This window comes from Drosophila busckii, chromosome 3R (genome assembly GCF_011750605.1).
Source record: "Drosophila busckii strain San Diego stock center, stock number 13000-0081.31 chromosome 3R, ASM1175060v1, whole genome shotgun sequence".
In the NCBI taxonomy this organism is placed as follows: Eukaryota; Metazoa; Arthropoda; class Insecta; order Diptera; family Drosophilidae; genus Drosophila; species Drosophila busckii.
Genome location: NC_046607.1, coordinates 21,657,002 through 21,684,482, shown reverse-complemented (window position 1 = coordinate 21,684,482; position 27,481 = coordinate 21,657,002). Strand labels below are relative to the sequence as shown.

The 27,481-nt window shown below is 38.4% G+C and overlaps 2 protein-coding genes across 10 annotated transcripts; one reads left to right on the top strand and one right to left on the bottom strand.

The window, feature by feature from the left end:
- Positions 1 to 12,372: 12,372 nt before the first annotated feature.
- LOC108603067 lies at positions 12,373 to 17,190 on the top strand. Its single transcript, XM_017991512.1, has 7 exons — positions 12,373 to 13,420; positions 13,476 to 13,771; positions 13,827 to 14,007; positions 14,067 to 14,184; positions 14,677 to 15,206; positions 15,464 to 15,581; positions 15,635 to 17,190. The coding sequence occupies exons 1-7, from the start codon at positions 12,498 to 12,500 to the stop codon at positions 15,899 to 15,901; spliced, it is 2,433 nt and encodes an 810-aa protein (XP_017847001.1). The 5' UTR covers positions 12,373 to 12,497; the 3' UTR covers positions 15,902 to 17,190.
- Positions 17,191 to 18,158: 968 nt separating this feature from the next.
- LOC108604357 (putative thiamine transporter SLC35F3) lies at positions 18,159 to 25,519 on the bottom strand. 9 transcript variants are annotated; one of them, XR_001915342.1, is made up of 11 exons: positions 25,042 to 25,519; positions 24,579 to 24,987; positions 23,594 to 23,772; positions 23,401 to 23,529; positions 23,143 to 23,332; positions 22,996 to 23,085; positions 22,700 to 22,829; positions 22,339 to 22,408; positions 21,205 to 21,234; positions 19,607 to 19,899; positions 19,061 to 19,146 (listed from the first exon to the last, which is right to left on the bottom strand). XR_001915342.1 is itself a non-coding variant. In XM_017993792.1 (10 exons), exons 1-10 carry the CDS (start codon positions 25,477 to 25,479, stop codon positions 18,667 to 18,669), a joined length of 2,145 nt encoding a protein of 714 aa, XP_017849281.1. In that variant the 5' UTR covers positions 25,480 to 25,519; the 3' UTR covers positions 18,159 to 18,666. The 9 variants fall into 9 exon arrangements, 4 of the variants coding, with proteins under 4 accessions (XP_017849281.1, XP_017849282.1, XP_017849283.1 ...); XM_017993792.1 differs by lacking the exon at positions 19,607 to 19,899 and having other exon boundaries at positions 18,159 to 19,146; XR_001915343.1 differs by lacking the exons at positions 19,607 to 19,899; positions 22,339 to 22,408 and adding an exon at positions 20,080 to 20,340 and having other exon boundaries at positions 19,059 to 19,146.
- Positions 25,520 to 27,481: the final 1,962 nt, after the last annotated feature.

The window sequence follows — 27,481 nt, the reverse complement described above, 5'->3', positions numbered from 1 at the left end:
TCAAAGCTGCACACAGCCAGCAAAAAAAAAATTATATAAATTTTATATATAGGTACGCATTGAATCCTGTTTTTATTCCCACAGTTTCCACAACTGACCGGGGTACGAGCCTGACGCTGACCATATCCAAAAAGTACGCGGCGCATGGTCATCATCAATGCCGCTGCTTGGTCTCAAAATAATAAGATGACATCCAACACTTCTACAGCATCAGCGGCAGCAGCCAGAGCCTTACCCCATATGTGCTGGTGGTGGTGCGCGCTGCCGCTGCCTGTACCTTAACCTCGCCCTCTGCCGTTACCTACCAAATATAAATTTTATATAAAAAATCTCTTTTTTTTTTTATTTGCTATATGCGCGCATAATAAAAATGCTGCTGCATGCTTTTCATTTCATTCCCCCAGATACCGCACCAGCAACATTTAGGGGCAGCAGACAGCGACGCGCACTTGGCCATGCCACACAAAAGGATTCAGCTTGAAGATGATCGTCGCAAGGACTTGTCTGCATTCAAAGACTGAACTGAATGTAGCTAGAGTAGGTAACTCGAATGTACCTGAAGCCAAAGCAGAAAAAAAAGGATGGACATTGTCCAGTGAGCAAATGCAAAATATTGAGCAATGATGAGCAGGATGAGCAGTGCCAGGCGCTGGCTAAAGGAACATATTTAAGTGAGGCTAGTACTTGAATATAAAACAAATTTAATTGATTTTTTGCTGAATTTAAAAAGCATTTAATTGTTTGCTTGTTGAATTAAAGGCAAGTTTAAGCAAATAAATTACTAACTGACTGCTTAATTTAGTTGCTGCTTAGTAACTTATTTATTAAATTGAGGCAGCAGCCACAGGAAGTTCCAACTCAATGCGACATTTGCATTTTTAATGCACAGCCAACAAATAAAACAAAGTTGATTTTGATTTTTCTGCTTTTGCCAGCTCTTTTCATTGCGCCTGCTGCGCGGACTGGTTCGTATCTAATTTTTTTGTATATTAATTTTTTTTATACATTTTTTTATGCCAACCATCCATTGTGTGCGTTCACGGTGTCACCTTCGAGCCGCAGCCGAAGCGCAGCGCTCTGACCACTGCTGACCAGACAAGACAATTCAAAGCAGCTAAGTAGAAAAGCACACAGAGCCAGCGACAGAGCCAAAGCCAGCGCTATATGCTTTTGTGATATATGAGTAAGTTGTACCTGAAGGATGCGCCGACTGAGCCTGAGCCGTTGTGCACACACACAGACGCACACACACGCTGGACTTTGTGGAGTTTATCATTTGATAGCAGCGGATGTGCCCACAGTGGCAGGCGAGGCACCCCTTGTGGGCATAGGCGAGCAGCAGCACCCCTCGCATCTGGGTTGGACTCTCTTTGTTTTTATATATATGCGCTTATGGCTGGTGGGAAAATTTATCTAAATTGTCGATGGCATTTTTTTCTATTTTTTTGAAAGAAAAAAAAAAAACAGTTTTGCATTATGTACAATTTTTTTTTGCTGTTTTGTTTTGTGGAATGTTTTGTCGTCACTTTTTTGAATATTGAAATGGCCCAAAGTCCATAAATTAAAGCCAGGGGCAAGCCAAGGATCAGCAACTCAAAATTGGATGAAGGTGTTAAAATACAATAGGGCGGCGCACACAGCTGTTTGTCTGTTTGTTGGCCTGGCCGGAATGTCTTTTAACCAATTAGCTGGCAAAACACTTGACAAGAACTAAGACTAGGCGCTGGCATAGCGCACTCAAGTGTGCTGGCAATTATTTTTAACGAACAGCATATTGCGCATACGCCCGCGTGCACACAAATCTCACGCTCTCAACTCCACAACAAAGTAGCGCATCTGTGCGCGATCTGCAGCTGGAATCAATGCATTTAGCATTTCAGCTTGGCCTACTTTACTTTTGCACCCTTTTCAAAGCAACTCGACAGCTGCTGCTGCTGCTGCTGCTGCTCCAAGCGCAATCTCTGCACATGGCGGCGGCAGCTTCAGTTAAAATGCAGTTGACTGCAATGGGAATTGTTTCACCTACATAAAGTTTGCTGTGGCCAACAACAACAACAAATTGGCTAACAGTAAGCAGCTGTTTTGTTATTTTTGGCAAACCTGTTTCAAGATCTTGATCATCAATAAATCTAACTTGACCCAAAGAGCGTAATAAAAAGGAAACTTAAAATTGAGTGCTCTACTTTCGGTTTTCATAAATAAAAAGTATGCACATATTAAAATATGATATATACTCTTATATACGTTATAAATAGCAGCAAGCTTATTTAAAAAAGTATCGATGGAAGCCTAAAATTGACTGCGCTACATGCAGCTAAGTAAATAATAAAATATATAATCCAATCACTTCAACTATGATAAGAATATTTAGTGTATAAAATAATGTTCTCCTTATTAAAGCATAAAATAAATAAAATAAAATATATAAAATGTATAAATAAAATATTTGATATCATATGATATTAATTGCTAATTGTTAGCTACAGCTGCAAGTTAATATATTTAATAATAAAAAGCTTTTAATGGAAGCCTAAAGTTTACTTTCAATTTGCATAAATAAAATGTATAGCATGATACGATATATATCATATAGCATGAATATGTATATGATTATTAAATACCTCCATTTCGTTAGATATTACTCGCAAGTATGCCTAAAAAGCTTTAACGTTTATTATATTTAATAGTAAGTTTCAATGGAAGCCTAAAATTGACGGCTCTACTTACAATTTAATATATAATAAAAGATATATACTCCAATCAATTTAACTATAATATGGATGTTTACTATTCATCAGCAATACATAAAATTAATATTCTCTTAAGTATCGCCGATTAAAATATATTTAATACTTGTTAGATATAGATGCAATATATTAAATAATAAAGTTCAATTGAAGCTCAATTTTGATTGCTTTACTTTCAGTTTTCGTAAATGAAAAGTATGCACATTTAATTATAAGAATATCATATGATATTATTTACTATTCGTCAGATATATCATCGATTCCATCAATGGAATACTAGAATTGACTGCGCTACTATCAGCTTAATAAGTAATAAAATATATACTACTACTTATTTATTTATTTACTATTCGTTAGCATATATATAAAATATTATACTCTTAGCTAGCAGTTAATTTAAAATACATTGCAACGTTTATAATATTTAATAGACTGGGGCTTAAAAATATTTGCATTTATTGGCGATGTTGCATAAATTATATTTGTATAAAACGCTTGAGGTAAACGTGCAACGTGGCAGCTAAGCGTTGATGCCCCCTGCATATGCAACATGGCTATTTACTTAACCCATTAATACTGCAGCAGTGGCAACAGTTTCAGTCGAAAAAAGAGAAGAAAAAAGCGAATGGCTGTACATAAGTAAAGTCAGGCCAAAGCTGCTGACAACGCAGCAGCGTTTGTGACTGAGGTGAGTAGCCTGCAGCCGCAGAGTGGCAAGTGGCAAGTGTTGCACGTTGCACGTTGCATGCGCAAAGGGTCGTCGCGACTAAAGTGTTTTTATATATAGCAAACATTTGCATGCGCAAGAAAAAGGGAACTGGACCTACATCAACATATGCGTGTGTGTGTGTGTGTGTGTGTGCAACAAGCGTTGCACAGTCTTTAAGCAAAACGTGGCACAACTGATGAACAGCGCCTAGACCAGCATACACAGCTGTCTGTCCCAGGACTAGGCTCACACAGGATGTGTGTCCTCGCCTCTAAACACATTTGCGTCAAGTTGTGTTGCCAACTAATAAAGTCACTTTTAGCCAACAGCAGCAGCAGCAGCAGCAGCAGCAGCAACTGCTGGCAGCACTTTCAAGTGTAGCATAAATTAATTGAATTTGTGGCACACTCACCTCTGGCTGGGCCCATGTTGTTGTTGTTGCTGCCGCGCGTTGAGAATATTTCCGCATTGTACGCCCGATACGATTCCCGTGCTATGTTGTGTGCAACTGCAAAGAGAGAGAGAGAGAGAGAGAGAGTGAGGCAGAGAAATATAATTAATAGAGTGTAGCAATAATTACTATAAAGATGTGTTGCAATATAAATAATATAATTAATCAGCCATGGACTGAGGCTGCAGCTTCCACTCAAAATATCAGCAAATTGTTTAATTTCTTCAAAGATTGGACATATATATAATATATAACAGCTGAAGGCTTGCTCTACTTAGACTATATATTATATATATTTTTGTTGTAATATAAAGAATATCTATACATCAGCTAAACATATTGAACTCAATCTCAATCTTCTCACTCCCTCAGACCATATTTAAATTTCTATTCAAAATATGAATATCGACGCATTTCCGCAAAAGTATCGTATATTACTTTTATTTGAAATAGAAATTTTAATGCAAAGTTATTCTAAAGTTAGTCACTAATTATCTGATTAAATATTATGATAGTCCCTTTAGTTGTAAAGCTATAACGAGTTACATTTTTGATTTTGTTTAGAGCGACACCAGAAATAAATCCGAAAATACGCTGTCCTCTTAAATTTGATTATTTGACATACGATATATAATTTCCTCAAAGACTGGAACTAAATTTTCTACATATATAGATACCAGCTCTCACTCTCTAGTTATAATAATATTTATCATTATTCTTATTATTCTTAATAATAATTATTATTATTCTTTTTATTCTTAATTTCTTGCAATAAATAAAATAAAATCTATTTTAAGCCAAACATATTAGACTCAAATCTTATTTCCCCAAATTCTATTCCCTCAGCTCTTTTAATTTCTACTCAAAATATGAACAATATGTATACATTTCCTTAAGGACTGGAATTAAATTTTGTTCAGATATATATTATATAACAAAGCTGATATAGATATAGATATCTAGTATATATAACAGAGCTGTTGCCAGCAAAATTTCAACAAAATGTTTCCTGAAGGACTAGAATTAAATTTAGTACAGATATATGCTATATATATTACAGGGCTGAAGGCTTTATATTTCTACTATTCTTAATTTGTATTAACATAAATAAAATCTATTTATCAAACACACATTAGCCTGCTGTCCTAATAGAAAATCTCATTTACCAATTTCTATGCCCTCAGAGCTTAGCTTTCAATTTCCAATGCTGTAAAGTTCAGCTCTAAATTAAACTAAAAGGCTTTTTATAAATAAATGTATATACGCTAGCGATTTGCTGCGGAATTTGAAGAGCTTACATAACAAATTTGGTGGCTCTAGCTCTTGTAAGTTCTGAGATCTTGTTGCTCATACAGACGGATGGACAGATATGAAAGCTCTCGCTCTCTTAGTTTTACTATATATATATTATTATAAATTTAAAATATAAATAAATTGCTTTAAATCTTGCAGCTTAGCTGGTTGCATGGCAAGCGATCCTTGCAACACGCACACACACGCACACACATGCAACACACGCATGCAGCAGTTGCAAGCAGGGGTTAAGACTATGGAAAAGTGCTTGCTGCAACATTTTGTTGTTGTTGTTGTTCTTCCTCTTGCTCGAACGTACGTACATAGCGCTGATGGTAAACATGACAGCGCGTTGCATTTGTATGCATGTGTGTGTGTACATTGTGTGTGTGTGTGTGTGTTTGTATGTGGGTACAGTATGTACCAAGCGGTGCATTGCTGCTCCTGGCACAGCGCGACTCCTTTTAACGTTACGTATTGTATTTTTCTTTTATACATTTCTATGCAGCTGTATGTGTGTGTGTGTGTGTGTGTGTGTGTGTGACCGGAAACTGCCATTTAAAGTGCATTTTAAGAGCACGATTGCGTTGAGGCCCAGGCCAAGCTGTTTGCTTGCTTCACTACACTTGTGTGTGTGTGTGCGCTTGTGTCTGTGTGTGTGTGTGTGTGAAAAGCAGAACTTGGTCCTGGCTGCTGTCGCCGTTTTGCTTTTTTTAGCATTTGCTGTCTCTGCTGCCTACACGTGTAATCCAACTCCTTTTAATTACATGCAACTAACCATGCCGCACAAGTCTCTGCCACAAGGTGTTGCAGCTCCTTATTGTTGTTTATTCTGTTTTAACCTTTTCTTATATCGATTTACAAGCTCTGCGCCAACAACAAGGTGTTAAAACAATTTGTTAGCGAAGTGCAGTCAATTGCTAATAATCTTTAGCTGCGGATCATATTTTCGCTACAGATTGCAGCAGCAGCAGCAGCGTAAACTGCATCTTGAAATTTTATATCTACAAGTACAGTCGACTACGAAAACTGCAGCTGCGCTTAAGGTCCAACACACAACAAAAACTTTCAATTTATTCACACATGAGCTGCCGCTGCAACTGAAAATCGCTTTGTATGCTCTACTTTCTGCTTTTTGCCATGGCATACAGCATTTGCAGAGGAATAGGTCAGTTCAGTTCAGTTCAGGGGGTGTTCCAGTAGGGGGTGCTTTAAAACAATAGAACTGAGAGCGAGCGATACACATTTACTTTAAATACAGCTTAGAAGTGGGCATAAGTCATGTACAGTGTTTGCTCTTTAATGCAAACTGCACAGCAATCAATAGCCAAACAATTGTTAAGCTTATTAGCACTAAACATAAGCATATTATTAATTTTATGTGCGTTAGCGTTGCTTCGATAATAGCAGTAGCTAGTTACCAAATTTGGTTGCTCTAGCTCTTCTGAGTTGCGAGTTCTTGTTGCTCATACAGACGTATGTCTGTACAGTTTGTTTAATTTAAGCTAAAAAGCAAACTAAAGAGTACAAACATATAAATAAATTATTATTAATAGAAATGCATAATTTAATTCAGCATAAATTCATTCGATTTAGCGAGTATTCACTGTACTGAATAAGCTTATAATTAATTATGTACGCTAGCGTTGCATCACAAATAGAAGTATCTACATAACATATTTGGTTGCTCTAGCTTTTAAGAGTTCCGAGTTCTTGTTGCTCATACAGACGGCGGGACGAACGGACAGACGTAGCTGCTTATATTGACTTAGTTTAACGTATACTAAGCTGCAAAGCAATTGCAAGAGTACAAACATTTGCTTATAAATAATTCATAAGATAATATTCCTAATTAATTTTTTCATTAGTCATTATTCACTGTACTTATAATGCTTAATCCATTAAATCTCAAACTAGTAGCAAGTTTGATTAAACGAATAAGCCTGAAATAGAATATAAGCCATTCATTTGAATAGGATTCTTAATTTTTTCATTAGCCAGTATTTACTGTACTTCATGTGCTTTAATGCTGTAAATAAATTAATTTTTAAACTTGATTAAACGAATTTGAATTTGAATCAGATTCATTTGAATATGCATATTAATTTTTTCATTAGCGAGTGCTCACTGTACAGCAGTGCTTCTTTTTAAAGATTAATTAAGCAGCAAGTTTCTGATTAATGCAAAACGCTTACTTTATTGCTTTAATTTTTAAACTAGAAGCATGACATAGAATATAAATTATTAATTTGCATACGACTATTAAATTTTTCATTAGCGAGCACTTACTGTACATCAGTGTTGGCTCTTCACTGAAGACGTAACTTCAATTGATCAGCAAGTTTTGTGATTAATGCTAAGCGCTTAAATTATAAATTCTTGCTGCGTATATTGGTGTTCATTAGCGAGCATTCACTGTACGTTATGTGCTTATAATGAGCATATTATAAATGCAATGGCTTTGCCCCTCAGCCCTGTTGCTGCCACTGCCACAGCCACTGCTACTGCTACCCTTGCATTTTTCGCTGTGGGTTCAATGACAGCGTGGAAGGTCAAACACGCACAAATCCTTAAGGAGCGGAGCGGAGAGGGCTGCTGCTGCTGATTTAAGCTCAAAGATGCTGCAGCAGCAGCAGCAAACAAAGTTACGCAGCCTTGACTTTAACTGCAGTTGCCGTTGCCGCTGCAGTTGCATTCGCCGTCTAGTCCCCAATGCAGCTGCTCATAGCTCAAAAATTGCATCAGCTGGCAATGACAATGCCAAAGTTGAAGCTAAAGATGATGAGATGGCTACGACGACGACGACGCTTGAGAAGTTTTTTGCGCGCAGCAACATCCGCTGCAAGTTTTGGTTGACCAGAGGAAATCTTTTGTAATCGAACGATAACCCCGAGCCTGAACATGAAACTCAACCCCTTAAGCTAGCTGAAGGCTCAGCACAACAAAAATAAGCAAAACAAAGCCGAATGCATTCGCAATTGCATGTCCAGGCTTAGCAGGATGCCTTGCCTGGACCCAGGCAGGCAGCCAGGCAGGTCCCTTGCCTTTGCGGCAATTAGAACGCGGCGCAAGCAACTTTTTGTTGTTTATTATTTTTCATTTATTTACACATCAGAATGGCATTAAATTGCGGCTGCTGCAACGAGCTCTTGCATGCCTTTTGTCCTGCTGCGGAATCCTTTTTTTTTGCTTTTCGCCAATATCTTTTGTATGCAAAAAATGCAATGGAGCAGCCGAGGGCAGATGCGATAGACAGGAAGCGGCATAGACCAATGAAATTAATACGCATAAATTACAACGCAGATAAAAAACATAAAAAGGATATTCTGGGAAATTCTGTGCAGCACATAAATCAATGTGCAATGCAGTGCTAGAGGTCAACCAACTCAGCCTCAAAAGTCTAGAGCGTTGAAAATTATATTTTGTTGCATAAAAGTTTCGAGAGTTTGCAAAAAGTAATTTTGCAAAGCCAGAAAACTTTGCTGCTGACCATGAGTCGTGCCTCAATTTGCTGCAACTGTTAACTTTTGCTATTGTCGTAGGTCCTTGCTACAGCTCAGCAGCTTGTCCAGGCACGGCAATTGCCTCGACCAATGGCAAATGTGTGACAAGCACTACAATTGAATTACAGAAATTATTTGTAGGCAAATAAAAGTTAAGCACGGAACTGGGCAACAAGGCATAGGACAGGACACAGGTCTCTGAAGTGACCCTTTGGGCCAAAGCCGAGAGCGCACACATGTTACTGCAAAAACGGAAATTGGGTGACAAGGCTGAGACGTTGAGTGCAAGACAAGCCACAGTGGAGCAAGTGGTGCGAAAAATGCGCGAAATTCAAAAGGCAAAGCACAGTGGGCGTAGCTGCATTTAAGTTAAATATTCAAATTGATGAATATTTAATAATGAATAATGAATGTTAACTGAGTTATTATTTTCAATAAAGTCAAATTTTTAAGTTGATAAATATTATATTTTTTTATATTATTATAATAAATACCTATATAATTAAGATAAATAGTTCTGTTGGCTTAAAATTTTAGCTAAGAGCTAACTGAATTATTTTAGAATTTCATTCAGTTAGTTTACCCACTGTGCAACATCTTGGTAGTGTTGCAAAAATAGTTGCAGTGCCGAGCAACAACGCACAGTGGGCAAAACTCACTTGCTAGCTGCATTTAGTTCAAATTATGAAGTTGATAAATTAATATAAATAATATTAAGTTTAATTTATTAAGTTTTGAGTTTAGCTGCTGGGTTATTATTAACCTACTAAAGGTTTTTAATTCAAATTTTCAAGTTGATAAATATGAACATTTTTTTTAAATGCTAATAATAGATTATTTGGATTTTGGTAATACTTTTGTTAGCTTAATATTTTATTTAAGAGCTAAATGAATTATTTTTTAAATTATTGTTGTTGGTTTGCCCACTGTGCCAACGTCTTGGATCAATTTTAATTGCCGCTGTTGCATGTCAGAGCTTTTTGCTGCTGCTGCTGCTCAAATTACTTTGATGTTTAGGCTGCCCCCCTGGCCACTGCCCCCCCAAAGGGGCAACAACGACATGTGTCTCGCTTTATATACAAGTTAGGCTTTGGGCAATTGATTTGGCAGCTACTTGAATGTCGCAATAGCCAAAACGGAAGCCAGTGCCAAAAAAGCAAAAGATTGGGGGTAGGGTAGGGGTAGGGGCAGGGGTTGCTGGCTGGGTTCAAAGCAATTAACACAGTGCGATAACAAATGCGCCTAACAAAAGTTACAAAAGTAACAGCTACAGTTGCATGCGTATGTGTATGCATGCGTGTGTGTGTGTGTATCTCGCAGACTGTCTGGCAGTTCTCGGAGAGTCGCGTGTGCAGTCGCTGCTGCAAAAATTCTCGTATGTGTGACGCTGCTGCTGGTTTGGGTTATCGTCTGGCAACGGCAATCATAACAGCCCGAGGAGTCAGTCCAACGTATGCGCGACAGCCGCCGAGCCACAAAAATTCATTTTTGGAGCTCCAAATGAGGCGTGTGGGGGGCTTAAGCAGCCGCAACAGCAACAGCAACAACAACAACAGCAGCAACAGCAACGAGCTAGGCAGGAACAAGCAGCGTGCATAGGCAGCGACTGCGGCAGCGGCAGCGGCAACGACGTCGTTTGTGGATTTTGATTCTGGGTCATTCACCCTTGACAAAAAAAAAATATTTTTTTTACGCTGTGTTAGGCCGTTTGTGTTTGTATGTGTGCATTGTTGTTGTGCTCGCCTTGCATGTTGTTGTTGTTATTGATGCTAACGCCCAGCAGCAGCAGCAGCAACACATACAGACAAACCAAATTTGGCGCTGCTCTTTTTTATATTTTTATGTATATCCCATTGCAATACAAAGATCGCAGACATAACAATGCTTTAGCTTTAGCTTTGCATATAGCTCTCTCTCTCTCTTTCTGTCTCACTCTCGCGCGCTTTGTGTTCTTTATTATTTGCTTAACAATTTGTTGTTTGATTTTGTTTTAAATTGTTGTCGTTGCAATTTGTTGCTTATTGTTTTATATTGTGCTTGTGGTTTCTTGAACTTTTGCGCAGCCAAATGCGCATTTCATTTCATTTTCTGATATGTATATTATATTTCTTTCGCTGATCCTTTATTTATTTATAGTTATTACACGCCCTTAAGTATTTTTGGCACGCTCGCCAATTTGCGCTACAGCAGCAGCAGCAGCAGCAGCAACTGCAAAGTCTATTTAATGTTTTTTGGCACTTTTTCAAATTAAACTTTAATCTGGCAGAGCTCAACTCGTAACGCCTCTAAAGTACGAAAATCTACCCCAAAAATAAACTTTTGCTGCAGTTGCCGTTTCCATTTAGGACAACGACAACAACAATGAGTAGAATCAATTGCAACTAAAAGTAGCGTGGCAAGTCAAACTTTAAAATACACAGCAAGTTGCCAGAAATTGAGCAGCACTTGTAGCCCAAGCATACCCTATTTTTGTAGCAAAGTGTAACTGCAACATTTATTTGGCCAGTTGCAGTTCCCACGTGCAAAGTAAAACAATGCGAAACGCCGCCGCGTAGATTTATCTGCATTACCAAGCTGCAGCCCCAGGATAAACAGAGCCTAACACACACACACACCAATACATGCGAGCATGCACACATACACGGCCAAATGTCAGTCGACAAACTGAAAATTATGTTTGTGCCAAATTTAAGTTTTGTTTTGTTTTTTCTGCGTTGTAATCCAACGGCACAAAAAACTGACTCGGAACAGCAAAAAAAAAAAAGAGTCAAAACGACAGGTGTAATAAATAACCCAAGCGAAACGTTGAGGATATGAAGAAGCGCAAGAGAGAAAGCGGGATGACAAAATAATGCAGGCAGAGAGCAGTAAAAACAGTAGGTGCAAGTGGAGGGCAACATGTGCCCCCTGGACTGTGTTGTGCACTAATTCGTGTCATTTAGCGCAGGTGGTGACAAAGGAAGAGAAGCAGCAGCAGCAGCAATAATAACAACAACAGCAACAACAACAGATTGACAGTGATAGGAGCAGCCAGGAAATGGCTGTGGTTCACGACAGACGTACTTTGCCAAAAATATATCTGTGCTGACCTCGTTGCGGTTTCCTACACGGTTGGCTCCCTGAAAAGGACACTGCTAACTGCATAGTTAGCCATTCGCCACTTCATTGGCACTCGACCAAAAATTTCTGCTGCAGTCATTTATTATTACGCTTGGGGCAGGGGGCTTTTAATAACCACAGTATATGTTTATAGTATGTAAATGTATATATGTACCTTCATTGTATATGCAGTCCGTATATATAAGTATGTATGTGCAGCTTTTCAAATAAACTTTTTACTATAATTTCACAATTTACGCGCTAAACTGCGTCGATAACGCGCGTTTTCTAAATGCAAGCTATCGATAATTGCACAGTATTTTACAACACTAGTGCGAGGAATAAACGTGCTTATTTTGCTTACAGCATACATTTAAAACATTTTAGTGCAGCTTATATAACTAGTTATAATTATAAAACTGCTGTGTTATTGCATTTTTCATTCAATATTAAAAAAAGGGTGTGTTTTGGTATTTTTTTAATGCTTGGTGTATACTAGCTTTTAGCATCTGGTCACACTGTCGGCGAGGGCGTAGTTCCAACAAGTGTAAAGCATTTATTTTGTATTACTAATTGGTTTATTTTGCTTTACTTATGGCCAAGTTGTAAAGTTTTTTTAATTTGTTAAGTGAAAGTGCATAGTTAATAGTTAAAGTAGCTGCCCAAACAGGCAGCAACAGTCACACACACACAACATGGCATTGTTTATACCCTCATCGATACTGGGGCGCAGCTATTTGCTTTTTGTGCTGGTGCTCATCGTGGGCGTGTTCGCTCAGCATGAGTGGCAGGCGCGCGATGCCTTTGACGAAATTAAAATACAATTTGATAAAGTAAATGCCGATAACTGCCTTATACAACATCATGGAGATTTGTTTATGCCCGCGGATGTGGTGTCCCACAAGCCGGACATCAAAGAGGTGAACGTGAATCCTGTGTTTCCCAATCGCACAGCATTGCTGCATTTGCAGAATATGGCGTTGACACGCAGCTTCTTCTGGAGTTATATACTGCAGTCACGTTTTATACGTCCAGCTATAAACGATACGTATGATCCAGGCATGATGTACTATTTTCTATCCACCGTGGCAGATGTGTCTGCTAATCCCAGCATCAACGCATCGGCTATATACTTTTCGCCAAATAGCTCCTACTCTTCCTCGTATCGTGGCTTCTTCAATAAGACTTTTCCACGCTTTGGACCGCGCACGTTTCGCCTGGACGATTTTAACGATCCTATACATCTACAAAAGATATCCACGTGGAATACGTTTGATGTGCAAGACTTGGGCGCACATCATCCCGACTCTATATCCAAGGACTATACGCATGATTTGTACAAAATTAACGAATGGTATCGCGCATGGCTGCCGGACAATGTGGCTGGACGCCACGATACCAAGATTACATATCAAGTTGAAATACGCTATGCCAACAATACAAATGAAACATTTACATTCCATGGTCCGCCTGGCTCTGAAGAGACACCGGGTCCCATCAAGTTTACGCGACCTTATTTCGATTGTGGGCGTTCCAACAAATGGCTAGTGGCAGCAGTGGTGCCCATAGCTGATATATATCCAAGACATACGCAGTTCCGACACATAGAGTATCCCAAGTAAGTGGGCATAACCATAACCTTAAGATCGAAGACTTATTTGCTATATTTTTAGATATACGGCTGTCTCGGTGCTGGAAATGGATTTTGAGCGCATAGATATAAATCAGTGTCCACTAGGCGAGGGCAACAAGGGACCGAATCATTTTGCAGACACGGCGCGTTGTAAAAAGGAAACGACTGAGTGTGAACCGCTACATGGTTGGGGCTTTAGGCGTGGTGGCTATCAATGTCGCTGTAAGCCGGGCTGGCGACTGCCGAATACAGTAAGGCGACCTTATCTAGGCGAGATTGTGGAACGCGCTTCAGCAGAGCAATATTACAATGACTATGACTGCCTCAAAATTGGCTGTAAGTAACTTTAGCATAAGTAAATAGCCAAAATTGATTTATGCTTAATTTGCAGGGATACATAAGCTGCCCATACAGTGGGACAAGGCGCCTTATCATTTGCGTGAAATGTATTTGGATCAGCATCCTGAATATCGCAATTATACAACAGGCTCCAGATCGCTGCATGCGGAGCATTTGAACATAGATCAGGCATTGAAATATATACATGGCGTTAACTATCGCACATGCAAAAAGTTAGTTACCATTTGTTAAGCATTTAAGCTAACATTTATATTTCTACTGTTTATTACAGCTTCCATCCGCAGGATTTGATACTGCGCGGCGATGTTAGCTTTGGCGCCAAGGAGCAGTTTGCCAATGAAGCCAAAATGGCTGTGCGCTTGGCCAACTTTATTAGCGCCTTTTTGCAGGTAACGACAATTTGTTTCCCAGCCATCGTCTTCACGCTAAATGAAGAGCAATAATTGATAAACCCGACACCTATTAAAGCGTCTTCGACATGCATAGAGCGAGAGCGAGCTCTTGAAACCTTCTCAAGTGTAAATTATAATTTTCCACGCGTAATTTCAACTTCCTCGAATTTCCTGCAATGCCAGTTTCAGTTTCAGTTTCAGTTTCAGCTCAGCAGCTAGCGAGAGCATGAATTAAATATTCAGTGTCAAACCATTACCAAAATGCTAAATTCATTAGTTTGAGCGCAAAAAGGACACGAAAAACAGGTTCAGACACAAGGCGTCGTCTCTATTAAATGACACAGCCGCAGCAACAGCAACAACTACAACAATAAACGTTAGAAAAACAAGCATAAGGCTAAAGTGAATGACAGAGGAATCAAATATGCGCTTTAAAAAATAAGTTTGCATGCTATACTAGTAGATTATTAATATTTTGTACTATTCCAGGTCTCCGATCCCAATGAAGTCTACTCGGGCAAACGTGTGGCTGACAAGCCGCTGACCGAGGATCAAATGATTGGTGAAACGCTGGCCATTGTGCTGGGCGACAGCAAAGTCTGGTCGGCAACAACGCTCTGGGAGCGCAATAAGTTCACCAATCGCACCTACTTTGCACCCTATGCCTATAAGACGGAGCTGAATACACGCAAGTTCAAGGTGGAGGATCTGGCACGTTTGAACAAAACACACGAACTCTATACAGAGAAGAAGTACTTTAAGTTTTTGAAGCAACGCTGGAATACAAACTTTGATGATCTCGAAACGTTCTACATGAAAATCAAGATACGTCACAATGAGACAGGTGAATACCAGCAAAAGTATGAGCACTACCCCAACTCGTATCGTGCGGCGAGCATCAAGCACGGCTACTGGGCACAGCCGCAGTTTGATTGCAATGGCTATGTGAAGAAGTGGCTGGTGACCTATGCAGTGCCGTTCTTTGGCTGGGATAGCCTCAAAGTCAAACTGGAATTCAAGTGAGTAGTAGCTACAAAAAAGGGGGAAACGCTTAAATGGGGTGGCAAGCTATGGTATGGGGTGAGCCGAGCCAGTTGGGCCAGTCCGCTGCGTGCCGCAGTCGCGGGCCAAGGCTCAACCCCTCGTCCCATTTGCCATTTAGATGCAAATGTAAACATTTGATTGTCTAATTTTCAAGTGTTGACATGACTTGTGACACACATTTTGGCATTTGTTAAGCAATTAAATTGACTAATTTGTTGACTTCTTTGTACAGAGGTGTGGTGGCCGTTTCTATGGATATGCTGCAGCTGGATATTAACCAGTGCCCGGACTGGTATTATGAGCCCAATGCGTTCAAGAATACGCACAAGTGTGACGAGAAGACTTCTTATGTATGTTGCCCATTCTATTGTATATAATTTAAATAATTTTAATTGCCTTGCAGTGTGTGCCTATCATGGGACGTGGCTATGAAACTGGCGGCTACAAGTGCGAATGTTTGCAGGGCTATGAGTATCCTTTTGAGGATTTGATTACCTACTATGATGGGCAGCTTGTGGAAGCGGAATATCAGAATATTGTTGTGGATAAGGAAACGCGTTATGACATGTTCAAGTGTCGTCTGGCAGGTGCAGCAAGTTTGCAATCAGCATTGGGTTTGGTTATAGCGCTATTTGGCCTAACGCTAACGCTGCTTTATAGATTTAGTTAAGCCAAAAATCAACAACAACAAAAAGCAACGTACATAGCCAAACTATAGCAACAACAGAAAAAGAGAAGAACTAACAAAAGCAACAAGCAGCTCAAAGACACAAAAATTGACACCCAAAACAAAACTGCCCTTCCAGCTCTTGCGCTGCTGCTCTTCAGGAACATTGTCATCATTTATCTGCAAGGCGATTAAGTTGTAGACATAATCTATTACAATGAATCTGGTTATTTGTCATTTCTATCAAAGGCAGCAGCGGCAGCAGCAAGCGCAAGCAGCCAAGCCTACAACGCTCAGATTACGGAAGTTGCTGTCGCTTTGTCGCTGCTGTTGCTGCTTCTGCTGCTCCTTGTAGCCCTCAATAATGTCCGTGAAGTCACACAGCTGTGTGTGGCATGGAAACCTGTTAACATCAAAACCCAGTTAGAGGCTGCTGGCTGGCTACCTACACCCCTATACCATCTTAGAGGCTTCTTAGGGTTGCTTTGGCTGGTTGTGCCTCGGCCTGGGTGTGGTGTGTGTTTTCCTTATATTAAATCGTTGACGCTGCAGCGTCCGATGGTCCTGCATTAAATATGCCGCCGTTTTTTTTTTCGGTTTTTTGTTTTTTGATTGTTTTTTTGCTGCCTTGATTATCATATGCGCTTGAATTTTTATTATCTATATACCCTGAGAACTTTTTCTATGCGCCGCATGCAAACCAGTTTATCAGCCACTTGGTTAATCTTGGGCTTGGGCTTGGTCTCCTGCCAGCGCAAAAAACTGTTTGTGGCCATAGGTAACTGGACAAAAAAATTATTTTCACACATTTTTCATAGTCATGGGCAGCGCATAGAGCGCGCCGCCGCCAGTGGGCAGTGACGGGCGCTGAATTCTTGGGCAACTCCTCCATTTCAAATTGTGCCGTCGCCGGCTGAGGACCAAGCTGCCATATATATTAAAGCTGAGAGCACACAGCAGGAGAGCCACACACAATTCAAGAGGTTGCGTATCAGTTTTTTTTTGTTTTTAATAACTTTTGAGCTGCTTGTTGTCTTTTGTTGTTTAGCATATCATTTTGTAGGACAGTAAATTTTAGATTGTTGTGCCTTAAGTAACGAATCGAATAACTAAATTTAAGACTAAACTCAAGACAATGCATGTCCGTCCATTTTGTAATAACTTTAAGTGCCTTGAAAGACAAAATTTTATACACACACACCTAAGCTATAAAAAATGTATCCGTCCTAAGCGTTTAAGTAATCTCACAAAAGAATCTTTTACTATACAAAATACACTTATATCTTTTATATAAAATAAACTTTTATTTGTATTGTTTACTTACCAAATTTATTCATTTTGATATCCTTTTTACGTTGCCGCCGCGTTACGTTTGAAAAATTCTTATTACAATCACAATTGACAAAAGGTAAATGCACAGCAAAAAGTTTTAGTTAAAATAAAATGACACAAAAAATAATGCAAAACGTTTCGTTCCTGATCAGCGAGGGGGTGGGTGGGGGGTGGTTTTGGATTGCAAGCACAGGACTTTTAGTTATGTTATGATATATTTGAAACAAAGACAAACAAAACACAAGACCTTGGGGGGAAAACCAAATTAAATGAATGCCGCCCGTTAATCGCCGGGCGTCACGTTTCTTTTATATCGCGGTAGTTTAACGCCCGACGAAACTGATTCGATTTAGTTACGTTCGGCCGAAGCTATCCGCGAAATATTAAGAATAAATCGTTTGTTCGAACTTTGATTTATTTTTGATCCTTTTAGAATTTTAACAAATTTTGGAAGGGTTTCAATTTGAATGAGAGATGTTTTTGTACTGACTGAATATAGAGCGTACAATGAATGAAAACAAATTTCAGCAAACTGAAACATAAGTCAAGGCATATTTTGTTTTGTATAAGAAAAATTGCACAAAGTTGTTTTTTTAAGTGTACTTTTTATTCTCAATATTTGCCAGCTATTTTAACTGTTGAGTTAGGGGCTGTTTATCAAATTTTTCTGTTTCGAAACTATCACAAATCAATTACTGATACACAAGTTTTGAATACAGTAGGCCTACTGGGAATTGTTACGTTAATTTTGTAATTCAGTCAATGAATTTATATGTGGCTTAAATAATTTCTCTAAAACAACAATTTCTTACACTTAACAAAATTTGCTCTTTGCTCAACAATAATTTTTGATAACATTTAGCTAAAACACATATAAACATACACATATGCAATATTAATACAAAATTAAAGAACAACATATCAATAGGCTGGACCAACTAGTATGAGCTTATAAACAATATGACTTAACTACAGTATTAACTATGCCCGCTGCTCAAAATAAATCAGCAAATGTAGTTAGAATATATGCCAAGCTAATAGTTTTAAATATTAGTTAGCCAAACTAAAAATAAACTGATATACTTTGAGCTTTGGGCTTTAGCTTTAATGTGTGTGTTTTTTAAAACATGTATATATACTATATATAATTGCTAACAACAATTGGCTTCGATTTAGACTTTTTACTTGCTATATGTGTATGTTGTGTCTGGGATTTCGCATGGGTTTAATCTTTTAAATTGTTCTGTGTACTATGATAGACATATATATGTGTGTTTTGTAATTGTATTTGTAGTTAATTAAGTTAATATTTTGAGCAAAATTCTAATTGCAATGTGTACATTTTTAACTTTTACAACAACAACGATTGTATTTGCAAATGTAGCCAGCGTGATATTAACTACTATATAATTTGATATGCACAATCAAATCTGCACTTAATCCTGTGGCGCATAGTAAACCACTGTGGACTTGCGACGAAAGCCCAAGTTGAAGAATGAGGTTTCGGACTTTTTGCGATCAGGCTCGTGCTCATGCTCGTTGCCAAAGTAAGAGAAGAGACGTCCAGTGCCTGTGGGTGGAGCACGCAAGCCGCCACTGCCGCGTCGACTGCCGTGCATGCTGTGGCTGCTGCTCTGCCTGTGGATCATGGTCAGCGAGGTGTGCGAGTGCTGGCGCTGCAGATGCTGCTGGTGTCGATGATGTTGTTGCTGTTGCTGTAAAAGTTGCTGTTGATGTTGATGTTGATGTGCGTTGGTGTTGCCATGCAGAAACCCAGCTGTAGTTGGCGATAGATCAGTCATCTCACACGGCCAGAGAGAGGAGAACGAAGATGGGACATTATGTACCCCGTCCGATAGTCTATAATGGTGGGATGCTGACCTGTTGAAGTACCGCTCCGAGGGCCGCGACCCCATCTAAAGCCCACAACACACAAAACGACAAAATGCAATGTTAGCTTGGGTTTTGAATTTAGAATTTTCTAGCGCTTTTTGTATCGACTACAGCCTGAATCTTTAGCTTTGGCTTTGGTGTGTATTCCAAATATTTATGTACATATCATTTCGAACTTTTGTTGCTTAGCTTATAAACATACATACATTCATACATACATAAATATTATAGCTAAGTTGGACACTAATTAATTAATTATGTATTTTGCTTGCAATTTCATTTATTGTTTTACGGATTTTTTACTGATTCTATATTTTTTATATGTTATATACAAAATATTTATGTTTGTCTGTGTGTGTGTGTGTGTGTGTTGTGTATGTATTTGTGCGTGTATAAGCTTAAGCGTTAACTACGTATTAATAAACAGCGTGCAACTAATAAGCAACTAGTTAAAAAATTTGTTCAAGTTTGAAGCGAGCTCACCATTTCGTTCGTTGCTCAATCTTTGAAATACTTTTTACTAAATGTTTTATATAAAAATTCTTCACGACAGCTATATATGTAAAAAAGCACACACACATACACACACACATATATAAACCATTGTGTTGGGCTTAACCAAAAACTTGTCTAAAGCCGCGCACCAAACAAATAGCACGGGCTTAACATGCGTATGCGTAATGCGTATGGGGGAGAGTCAAACAACATAAGAGTTCGTATTGACTGCATAATATTTTCGCTTATGCTTGTAATGAGACGCATAAATATGCTGCGATCTGTGAATAAAACAAAAAATAAATAAAAATATAGAGAAATACAGAGAGAGAGAGAGAAAGAGAGAAAGAAGTACCAAGGCATAAATTGTAGGAGGATTTAACATTTAACTACCAAACAGCAACTGTAGCTTAAGAACTAGTACCAATGACAGCAAATAGCATAAAAGTTAAAATACTTACGCCCCAAACGAGCTCGACTGCAGACTGAACTTTAGTGTATTATTTTTTATAGGCATTGAGTATTTGTTTTGAAAGTCATTTACAAAATATATACGTGTGTTTTTTTTTTGAGTTGTCAGCGTGTTTTTTGTGGAACTGTACAAATTTCTGTTCAACTTTTAGCTTATGTGGTGCGAGAAGGAACGCGTTATGTGCCGTTGCGCATATCTCGTGGACGGTCCAGTGACTGCAGCATCTCTTTTACAAAGCGCTGGCCTACCGCTACTTGATATAATATTTGTTTAAGTGTATTAAGTTTAAGCCAAATTCAAAATGAGTTACAATTGTTGTAATTTTAGCCAGTTTTTTGGTGAATTGGTGTGTTGTTGTTGTTGGTGTTGAGTAGAGAGAGAAAGACAATAGTTAAATACAAAGAGAGAGAGAGAAAGAGTTTGTTTTCAAGAGGACGAAGATAGTTTTGTATATAGACGGATAGGCAGTTCGTGGCATAGGTGAAGTGGAAGAAAAAAAAAGAAGAAAAGAAGCAATAGTACAGATTAGCGGTGTTTCTTTTTTTCTATGCTATATAATGCTTATATTCTTATTTTCTACTACTAGAGCGACTAAAAATTTTGGTTTATATCAAAAGAAAACTAAGGTGTTTATGGTGAAATGGAAATTTTATATACCAAATGTGATATTTTTTTTGATACTTAAGGTGCGGTGACTTGTCTTTTGAAGTATTAGCGCTAGTGCTTTGTAAAATCTTTGCTAACGTAGAGCCAATAGAACTTACCTTGCCGAGTCGAAAACAAAAGGCTGCCTAATGCTACCTAAACTACTAAAACTAAAATCGTTATGAGTTGAAGCATTAAGTAAAAGAAAAACTAATAGATGCATTACGAAAACCCTATTTAAAATATTAATTTGCGTACTTATCATGACAGTTAAATATTAAGTTAGTTTAACGTTGCTGGTTTACAAATTCGAAAGCTCAAAACTTACTAATCAAGTTGTAAACTTAAATCTTAAATGTCGCTTTGAAAACAAAAAAATCTGTATTAAGTATTCGTTTTGAGTTTTTTTTTTTTTTCATAACCTAGGGTAACTTATTTTCGTTGTTGTTCGTGAACTCACGAGACTCACCTCGCATTGTGACCCAGCATTATGATGCTTCTGCAAAATACAATTGAGAAATGTCGACAGCATATTTTTTATTAAGAAATAAGTACAGTATATAGGCAATAGTATAGTTGAAGTTGAAGTTAGAAGACGGACACACACACTTAGGCGAAAGTTAAACCAAAAAAATAGTAACTGAAGTTTAGAAACGAAATGTGAAGCAGAAAACTGAAAAACTTGTACACATGCCAATAGCTAAACTTGTTTAAAAATTGGATTTATTTCTTTATAATTATATGTATATATATTTATTGCTGTGCTGCCTGTAGACTAAACTGAATTCACAATTGGGTCGAATGCTCATGCTACACAAGAGTTAGAGAGAGAGAGAGAGAGAGTTATAGCATATATATAACGATCTGTAGCCCCGCTAAGTGCGCACAGTTTAAAATTAAGAGTAAATATTTACATTTGCTGTATGGTTTTGACAACTTAAATGTATAACATATAGATATGAAAAGAAAAGCCAAAATCAGTTAACGAGGCTGCCATTCCATGTCTTCAACTTATGTTGGTTAGGGTGGGGTGGGGGGTGGGTTGCTATACAAACAAAACTTCGCAACACCAGCGTAAGTCAAGCTACTTTTGTATACAAATACAAAATCGGTAAGTGTATTGTATAGTGGTTAGTAATTGTTTTGAGTGTAGTAGCTATTGCCAACAACATACACATACAAAATGTAAATACACATAAAATTGAAAAACAAAAGTTTATATTAGTTTGGCATTTGTTGGGAGCTGCTAGAACGTAACGAAATTATTATAAAATGTGTGTGTTGAACAACAATTAAGTTAACAGCAAGAAATGTTTATTGTTTTTTAGCCAACTGAGCTGCAATAGCCTGAATTAATTGTGTTTAATATATAGTTTATGTTTAAGTGTATAATATAATAATTGTGTGTTGTCTTAATATTAATGTAGCTAAATAGTTATATACAGAAAAGTTATTCGTATACAGTCAGTAAAAAACCGGAGCTCATGAAATGTTTTTAGCACATATCGTTCAGCAGTTATTGCCCAAGTGTTATAATTTTTTGTTTTATGTTTTGCATATATATTTGGTATTTATTTTGAGGGGGTTGGTGTAATTGGCCTACCGAATGAGCATAGCGTATTTCGGCTAATTCACAACAACATTGGTAACGAAGAATGGCACGAACGCTCTTTCTGCAAGATGTTTGTTTATATAGAAATTTAGTGTAAGCATTGGGTATTGTTTTTAAATTTAGCAACAATTGCACAATGAATTGCACAATTGTTGGCTGCATATAAAAATAATGTTCAATATAAACAGCAGCGTGTTTAGCTTTATGCTTTATTTAATGTTTTATTAGTTATGCAAACGTAAATTAATAAAAATTAATAAAATTTATTATAAGTAAAAAAAGTAAAAGTTAACAAATTAGCATATAAACAAATGCAGCTAGCTATAGCTTAACTTAGTTGCGAATCACTTACCGCAGCAGTCGAGTTATATAGTCGGGCCAGTTTTCCGGAAACATGACGAGAAAGAAGCCAATGGCAATTAATATGACGCCGGCCAGTTTCATGCCAGCAAAGGTTGCACTGTACAGTATGACATCGAGCGCTGAGAGTATGCAAATTTATTTATTAGTAGTGCACTTGAGCTTAAAAAAGGAAATGCAAATAACGTATGAGCAATAATTGTTTATAAGCCTGGGGCCTAGTTTCTCTCGAATATTATATATTGCAATTTAGAGTCATGCCGTGACTACCAAATGAATTCCACTTACCACCCGAAACGGGCACGGCCGTAATCAGGCCCAAAGTCACAAACATGTTGTAGGTAACGGCGGCGCTGAACTGCATCAGCACATGGAACACTGCAAGGCAAAGCGATTTTACATGCGCACTCATAAATATGCTATAAGTAATGTTACCCAATAACAGCACACTGGCTGCCAGCAGTATATTCCAGGGTATGCTTTCAGCTGATAGATTCTCGGCGCCTGTGAGGTAAAGCGCCAGCACCACAGGCCACAGCAGCAGCGCATTGAGCAGTCCCAGCACTGTGAATGTGAATGCAACTTGAGCCACTGGCGGATCGCCCATCACCTTGCGAAACATAACCTGGTGGGTGGGTGTGCGAGAATTGAAAAACATGAGCGTGCCCAAACACGAATGGGTAAGTAGCTTACCCTAAACACGGCATAGCCGGCAGCAGCTAACGTGGCCAAGACGACGCCACCCAAGGTGCGACTTTCGGTTATGCCGTCCATATAAGCCAACAAAGCTATGCCCGTGTCGCACAATATAACTGCCACAATCTGCGAACGAGCGTATAATTAATTTCAAAATGTTTGTTATTCTTGGCTGCTCAAAGTTACTCACACGCACGCCCACGAACTGCTCGTGTAGTATCACCCAGGAGAGCAGATAGACGCATGCTACATTGGTGGCAAAGAGCGCCAGCGCATCGGTGGCAAACAGCACGTGCAGGGACAAAGTATACAGATATGTGGTCACCAGCCAGAGCACGCAGAAGGACAAGCAGCGATTCAGAAAACGTCCTGTTAAGTTCAGAGAGAAATTCATTAATTATTAGCAACTGTTGTTTACTCAATTTGGTTTAAAGTCAAAAACTACTGTCAATTTTAATCAGAAGAATTAAATAATGCATGCAATTTGAATTAGAATGAGGACAGTTTGAATTAGAATTTAAAGCATGCATACAATTTTAATTCGAATTAATTATTTTTTAATTAGAATTTATATATTGTTTAAGTTAAATCAGGGAAATGCATTCAAATTAAATTAGAATTCAAAGAATGAGCTCAATTTGAGTTATAATTTAAAAAATGCTTTTAATTTTAATTGGAATTTAAATAATTCAGTTTAAATTAAATCAGGCAAATGCATTCAATTTGAATTAGAATTTAAGGAATGAATTCAGTTTAATTTCATTCAATTTTAATTAGAATTTAAAAAATGAATTCAGTTTAAATTAAATCAGGTAAATGCATTAGAATTTAAAGAATGAGTTCAGTTGAAATATAATTTAAAGAATGCAATTTCAATTATAATTTAAAGAATGAGTTTAGTTTGAATTATATATCAAGAATACAATTAATTTTAATTAGAATTTAAATAATAAATTCAGTTTACCTTATTAAAGGCAAATGCGCTCAATTTGAATTAGAATTCAAGCAATGGAATACAGTTTGCATTAAATCAAAACATATAAAAATTCGAATTCGAAAGCTAACATCAAAATAATTCGTTAAGAATGCAACTGAACGCAATTCAAGTTAAGCTTGAAATGCATTAAAAAAACGCTAAATTAAATTGCAAAATTATGCAAAACTCTCCCACTCACCTATAGTGAAGCCACGTTCGCGAAATCCACGCAGCACATCGGCCAGGATCTCGCTGAGCTTGTCGCAACGGCGAGCCGAGAGCAATCCGAGTATGTAGATGGGAAAGAAGAGCAGTGAGAAGTTGGTAAAGAACCAGGCAGCAAAGAATGGCGCACTGAAGTAAACTGGCTGCCGCGGTGGTATATTGAACATCTCGGTGGCGTCCTCGACATGATGCAGCGACGAGTCACTGATGGCCAGTATGTCCTCCAGCTCGGTGCTTAGCTCCGCGCGACTCGACGAGGTGTCCAGCTCATCGTCGAGCACCTCATCGTAGGGTGTTCTATATAAATACATGTACTTGATGCAGTGCGTCGCACCCACCCACGAAGCAGTGACCAAGATGGTGACACAAACGCCAAAGTACATCTGCAATGGAGTTGGGATTAGCTATTGGAGTAGCTATGCATTAGTTGGTGCTACCTTTTTGGCCAGTTCGGAGCAGCAGCTCTGCTTGCAGGCCTTGAGCTTGCGAAAGCGCAGCTCCGCATCCTCGCCAGCTTGTCCACCATTTGGCTGCGCTTCTATGTTCAACTGAGCGGTGTGCGCATCGCTGGAGTCGCCACCAAAGTGAGCCAACTGTGCGCCTGTGGGCGTGTCCGCTTGTATGGTAATGAGCTCATTGGGATCTTGCTGACTGGATGAGATGGAGTCTTGGTGGGTTATTTGCGGATTGCTGGAAGTTAAGACATTGCTAAAGCCGCAGCCACTGCTGCTGCTGCTCGGCACAGTGCCAATCCCTGGCCCAGTGTTGTTGTTGTTAAAGGCGCCATTGGTCGTCGAATCGCCGGTGACCACAACCGATGGCGTGCGTACACGTTTCGGATTAAAGATGGCTGGTATTTCGCCGTCGCGCGTCATGCTAACGCTATCGCTATCATTGCCAAGCTACAAGCATGTTGAAACTGCTAACAGAGAGAGGGAAAGGGGAAGAGAGAGCGAAAGAGAGAAGAATTTTATATTATAAGCAGTGATGTCATTTTTTGTAAGAAAAAAAAAGCTGGATTAACGAAAAACTCCCAGTGGAAACATTTAAGAAGAAAAGCTGATGGTAAATTGAGTGAATAAAAACTGACAAAAATTCTGTGTAGCTACAAAAAAAATTTATCAAAAATACTGTGCTTATATTTTTTATAATTACTACTTTAATCACTTTCTTTTCATACAAAATTTTCTGAGCTCATCCCATTCAAAAAATCATAAAAAATAGTAGTAAAAAGATTTGTGAACATTAATTAGTTCAATTACGATAGGAACAACTATTTGCATCCCAATATTTTTCCTGAAAAATCTAGAAAAAAATATACATATATTTTGTATCATTAAAAGGAGAACTTGCAGACCTTTCCATTGGTATCAATATGTTGAAATGGTGAGTACCAGTATTTTTCCAATTACTTTTGAATATTATAGTAATGCAATGTTCTTAAAATTTTTTTTATGAAATGCAGTTTTCTTTTTTTTTTTACTCAATAAGCGCAAATTTCACAAAAACAAATTCTTAAAATTTAGTAAAAGTTCAATTCCAAAAAAAAAGCTTTAGCATTTGCTTAAAAATAATGTTAAATATAGCTTATACTTTATATATCTTTATACTTTCTATAATGCATATATTCCCGCTTTTCGCAATTCACACACTGATCTACGAAAACACCCCGATTTGACGGGAAAAAAGCTAAACTGGCAACAGTGATTACAAGCTTGTGCCTTCGATTGGGCAACTCACGTGCCGTGGTCGCTGATTAAGAAACGCATTACACGCAAGGACTGCCAAATCAAACTGATGGCCAGCGGTCAGGCAATGCCAAAGCCTCAAGAGTTGTGCTCAGCCGACAGCGGCAGACGCTAGCTGTTGAGCTATTGAGCTTTGTTTGCATGCAGCCAAACTAAAAGACCCTTTGCACTTTTGTTTGAAGCGTGTGAACAAGCAAAGGGCGCACCAAGAAATTTGCATACATGTATAGCTCAAGGCAGTAGTGCTCAACTGACCAGGCTAAAGGATAACATTGATTTAACTTATATACAAGTGGGTGTTGGGTGGGGGCACAAACCAAGCCAAACAATAATAAAGCTTTATGCATGCGTTGACTTGTGTGTGTGTGTGTGTGTGTTGCAGGTCAAGTTGAAGCTAAAGCCAAAGTCAACGTCTGCGTCTGAGTGGACAATAAAAAGTTCAAGCTCTGCTTGTATGTGTGTGTGTGTGGCATTAAATATGACTTGCCTCACACCCACAATAACAACAAAGTCGCTTATGCTGTGCTTGCTGTTGTCCTTCAGATTGTCTTGTCTCTTAGCCTGTGGTAATGACATTCTAATTGAAACATTAATTATTCACTTTAGTGCCTAGGCAAACACACACACACGCACGCACATTGTCATTGCAGGACTACTAATGGCTATATAATGATTGGTAATCGCTTGTGGCAGCTCCTTGAGAAATAATTGCAATGCAGCATTTTTTGCAATAATTACTTTTAAGTTGATTTATTGATTGGAAAATCTGACTAAGTTTCTGAACTCAAGCAGATGGTTCCACGTAGGAGAAAGCCAAGCAGCTAGCTAAGCTAAGCTGAATTGGATGAACGCATGCACAAGGATTAGCAACAACGCCCGGAGACGCATCGCAATAAGCGCTAAATGGAGAGCGAGGGGTTCCTGATTTCAAGCAGTAGTAGTAGTAGTAACCATAGAAAACGCAGACTTAGCTGCTATGAAGGAGGTATGGACATGCCATCAACCAGCACATAATCCAACAATATGGACCATATGGTCTCTGGCTGTCCAACATAATCTTTTATTATATTATTACTAAGCAATTTATTTTAACTATTAATAATTAACACTAACCCAAACCTGATTGGGT

Bases quoted from the DNA above. Each gene is read 5' to 3' on its own strand.
- LOC108603067 (XM_017991512.1), top strand. From the start codon at position 12,498: ATGGCATTGTTTATACCCTCATCGATACTGGGGCGCAGCTATTTGCTT. The intron at 13,421-13,475 runs GTAAGTGGGCAT...CTATATTTTTAG, and splicing joins CGACACATAGAGTATCCCAA to ATATACGGCTGTCTCGGTGC. The intron at 15,582-15,634 runs GTATGTTGCCCA...ATTGCCTTGCAG, and splicing joins GTGACGAGAAGACTTCTTAT to TGTGTGCCTATCATGGGACG.
- LOC108604357 (XM_017993792.1), bottom strand. From the start codon at position 25,479: ATGACGCGCGACGGCGAAATACCAGCCATCTTTAATCCGAAACGTGTA. The intron at 23,530-23,593 runs GTGAGTAACTTT...GCTCGTTCGCAG, and splicing joins AGCAGTTCGTGGGCGTGCGT to ATTGTGGCAGTTATATTGTG. The intron at 19,147-21,204 runs GTGAGTCTCGTG...TGTGGGCTTTAG, and splicing joins ATGCTGGGTCACAATGCGAG to ATGGGGTCGCGGCCCTCGGA.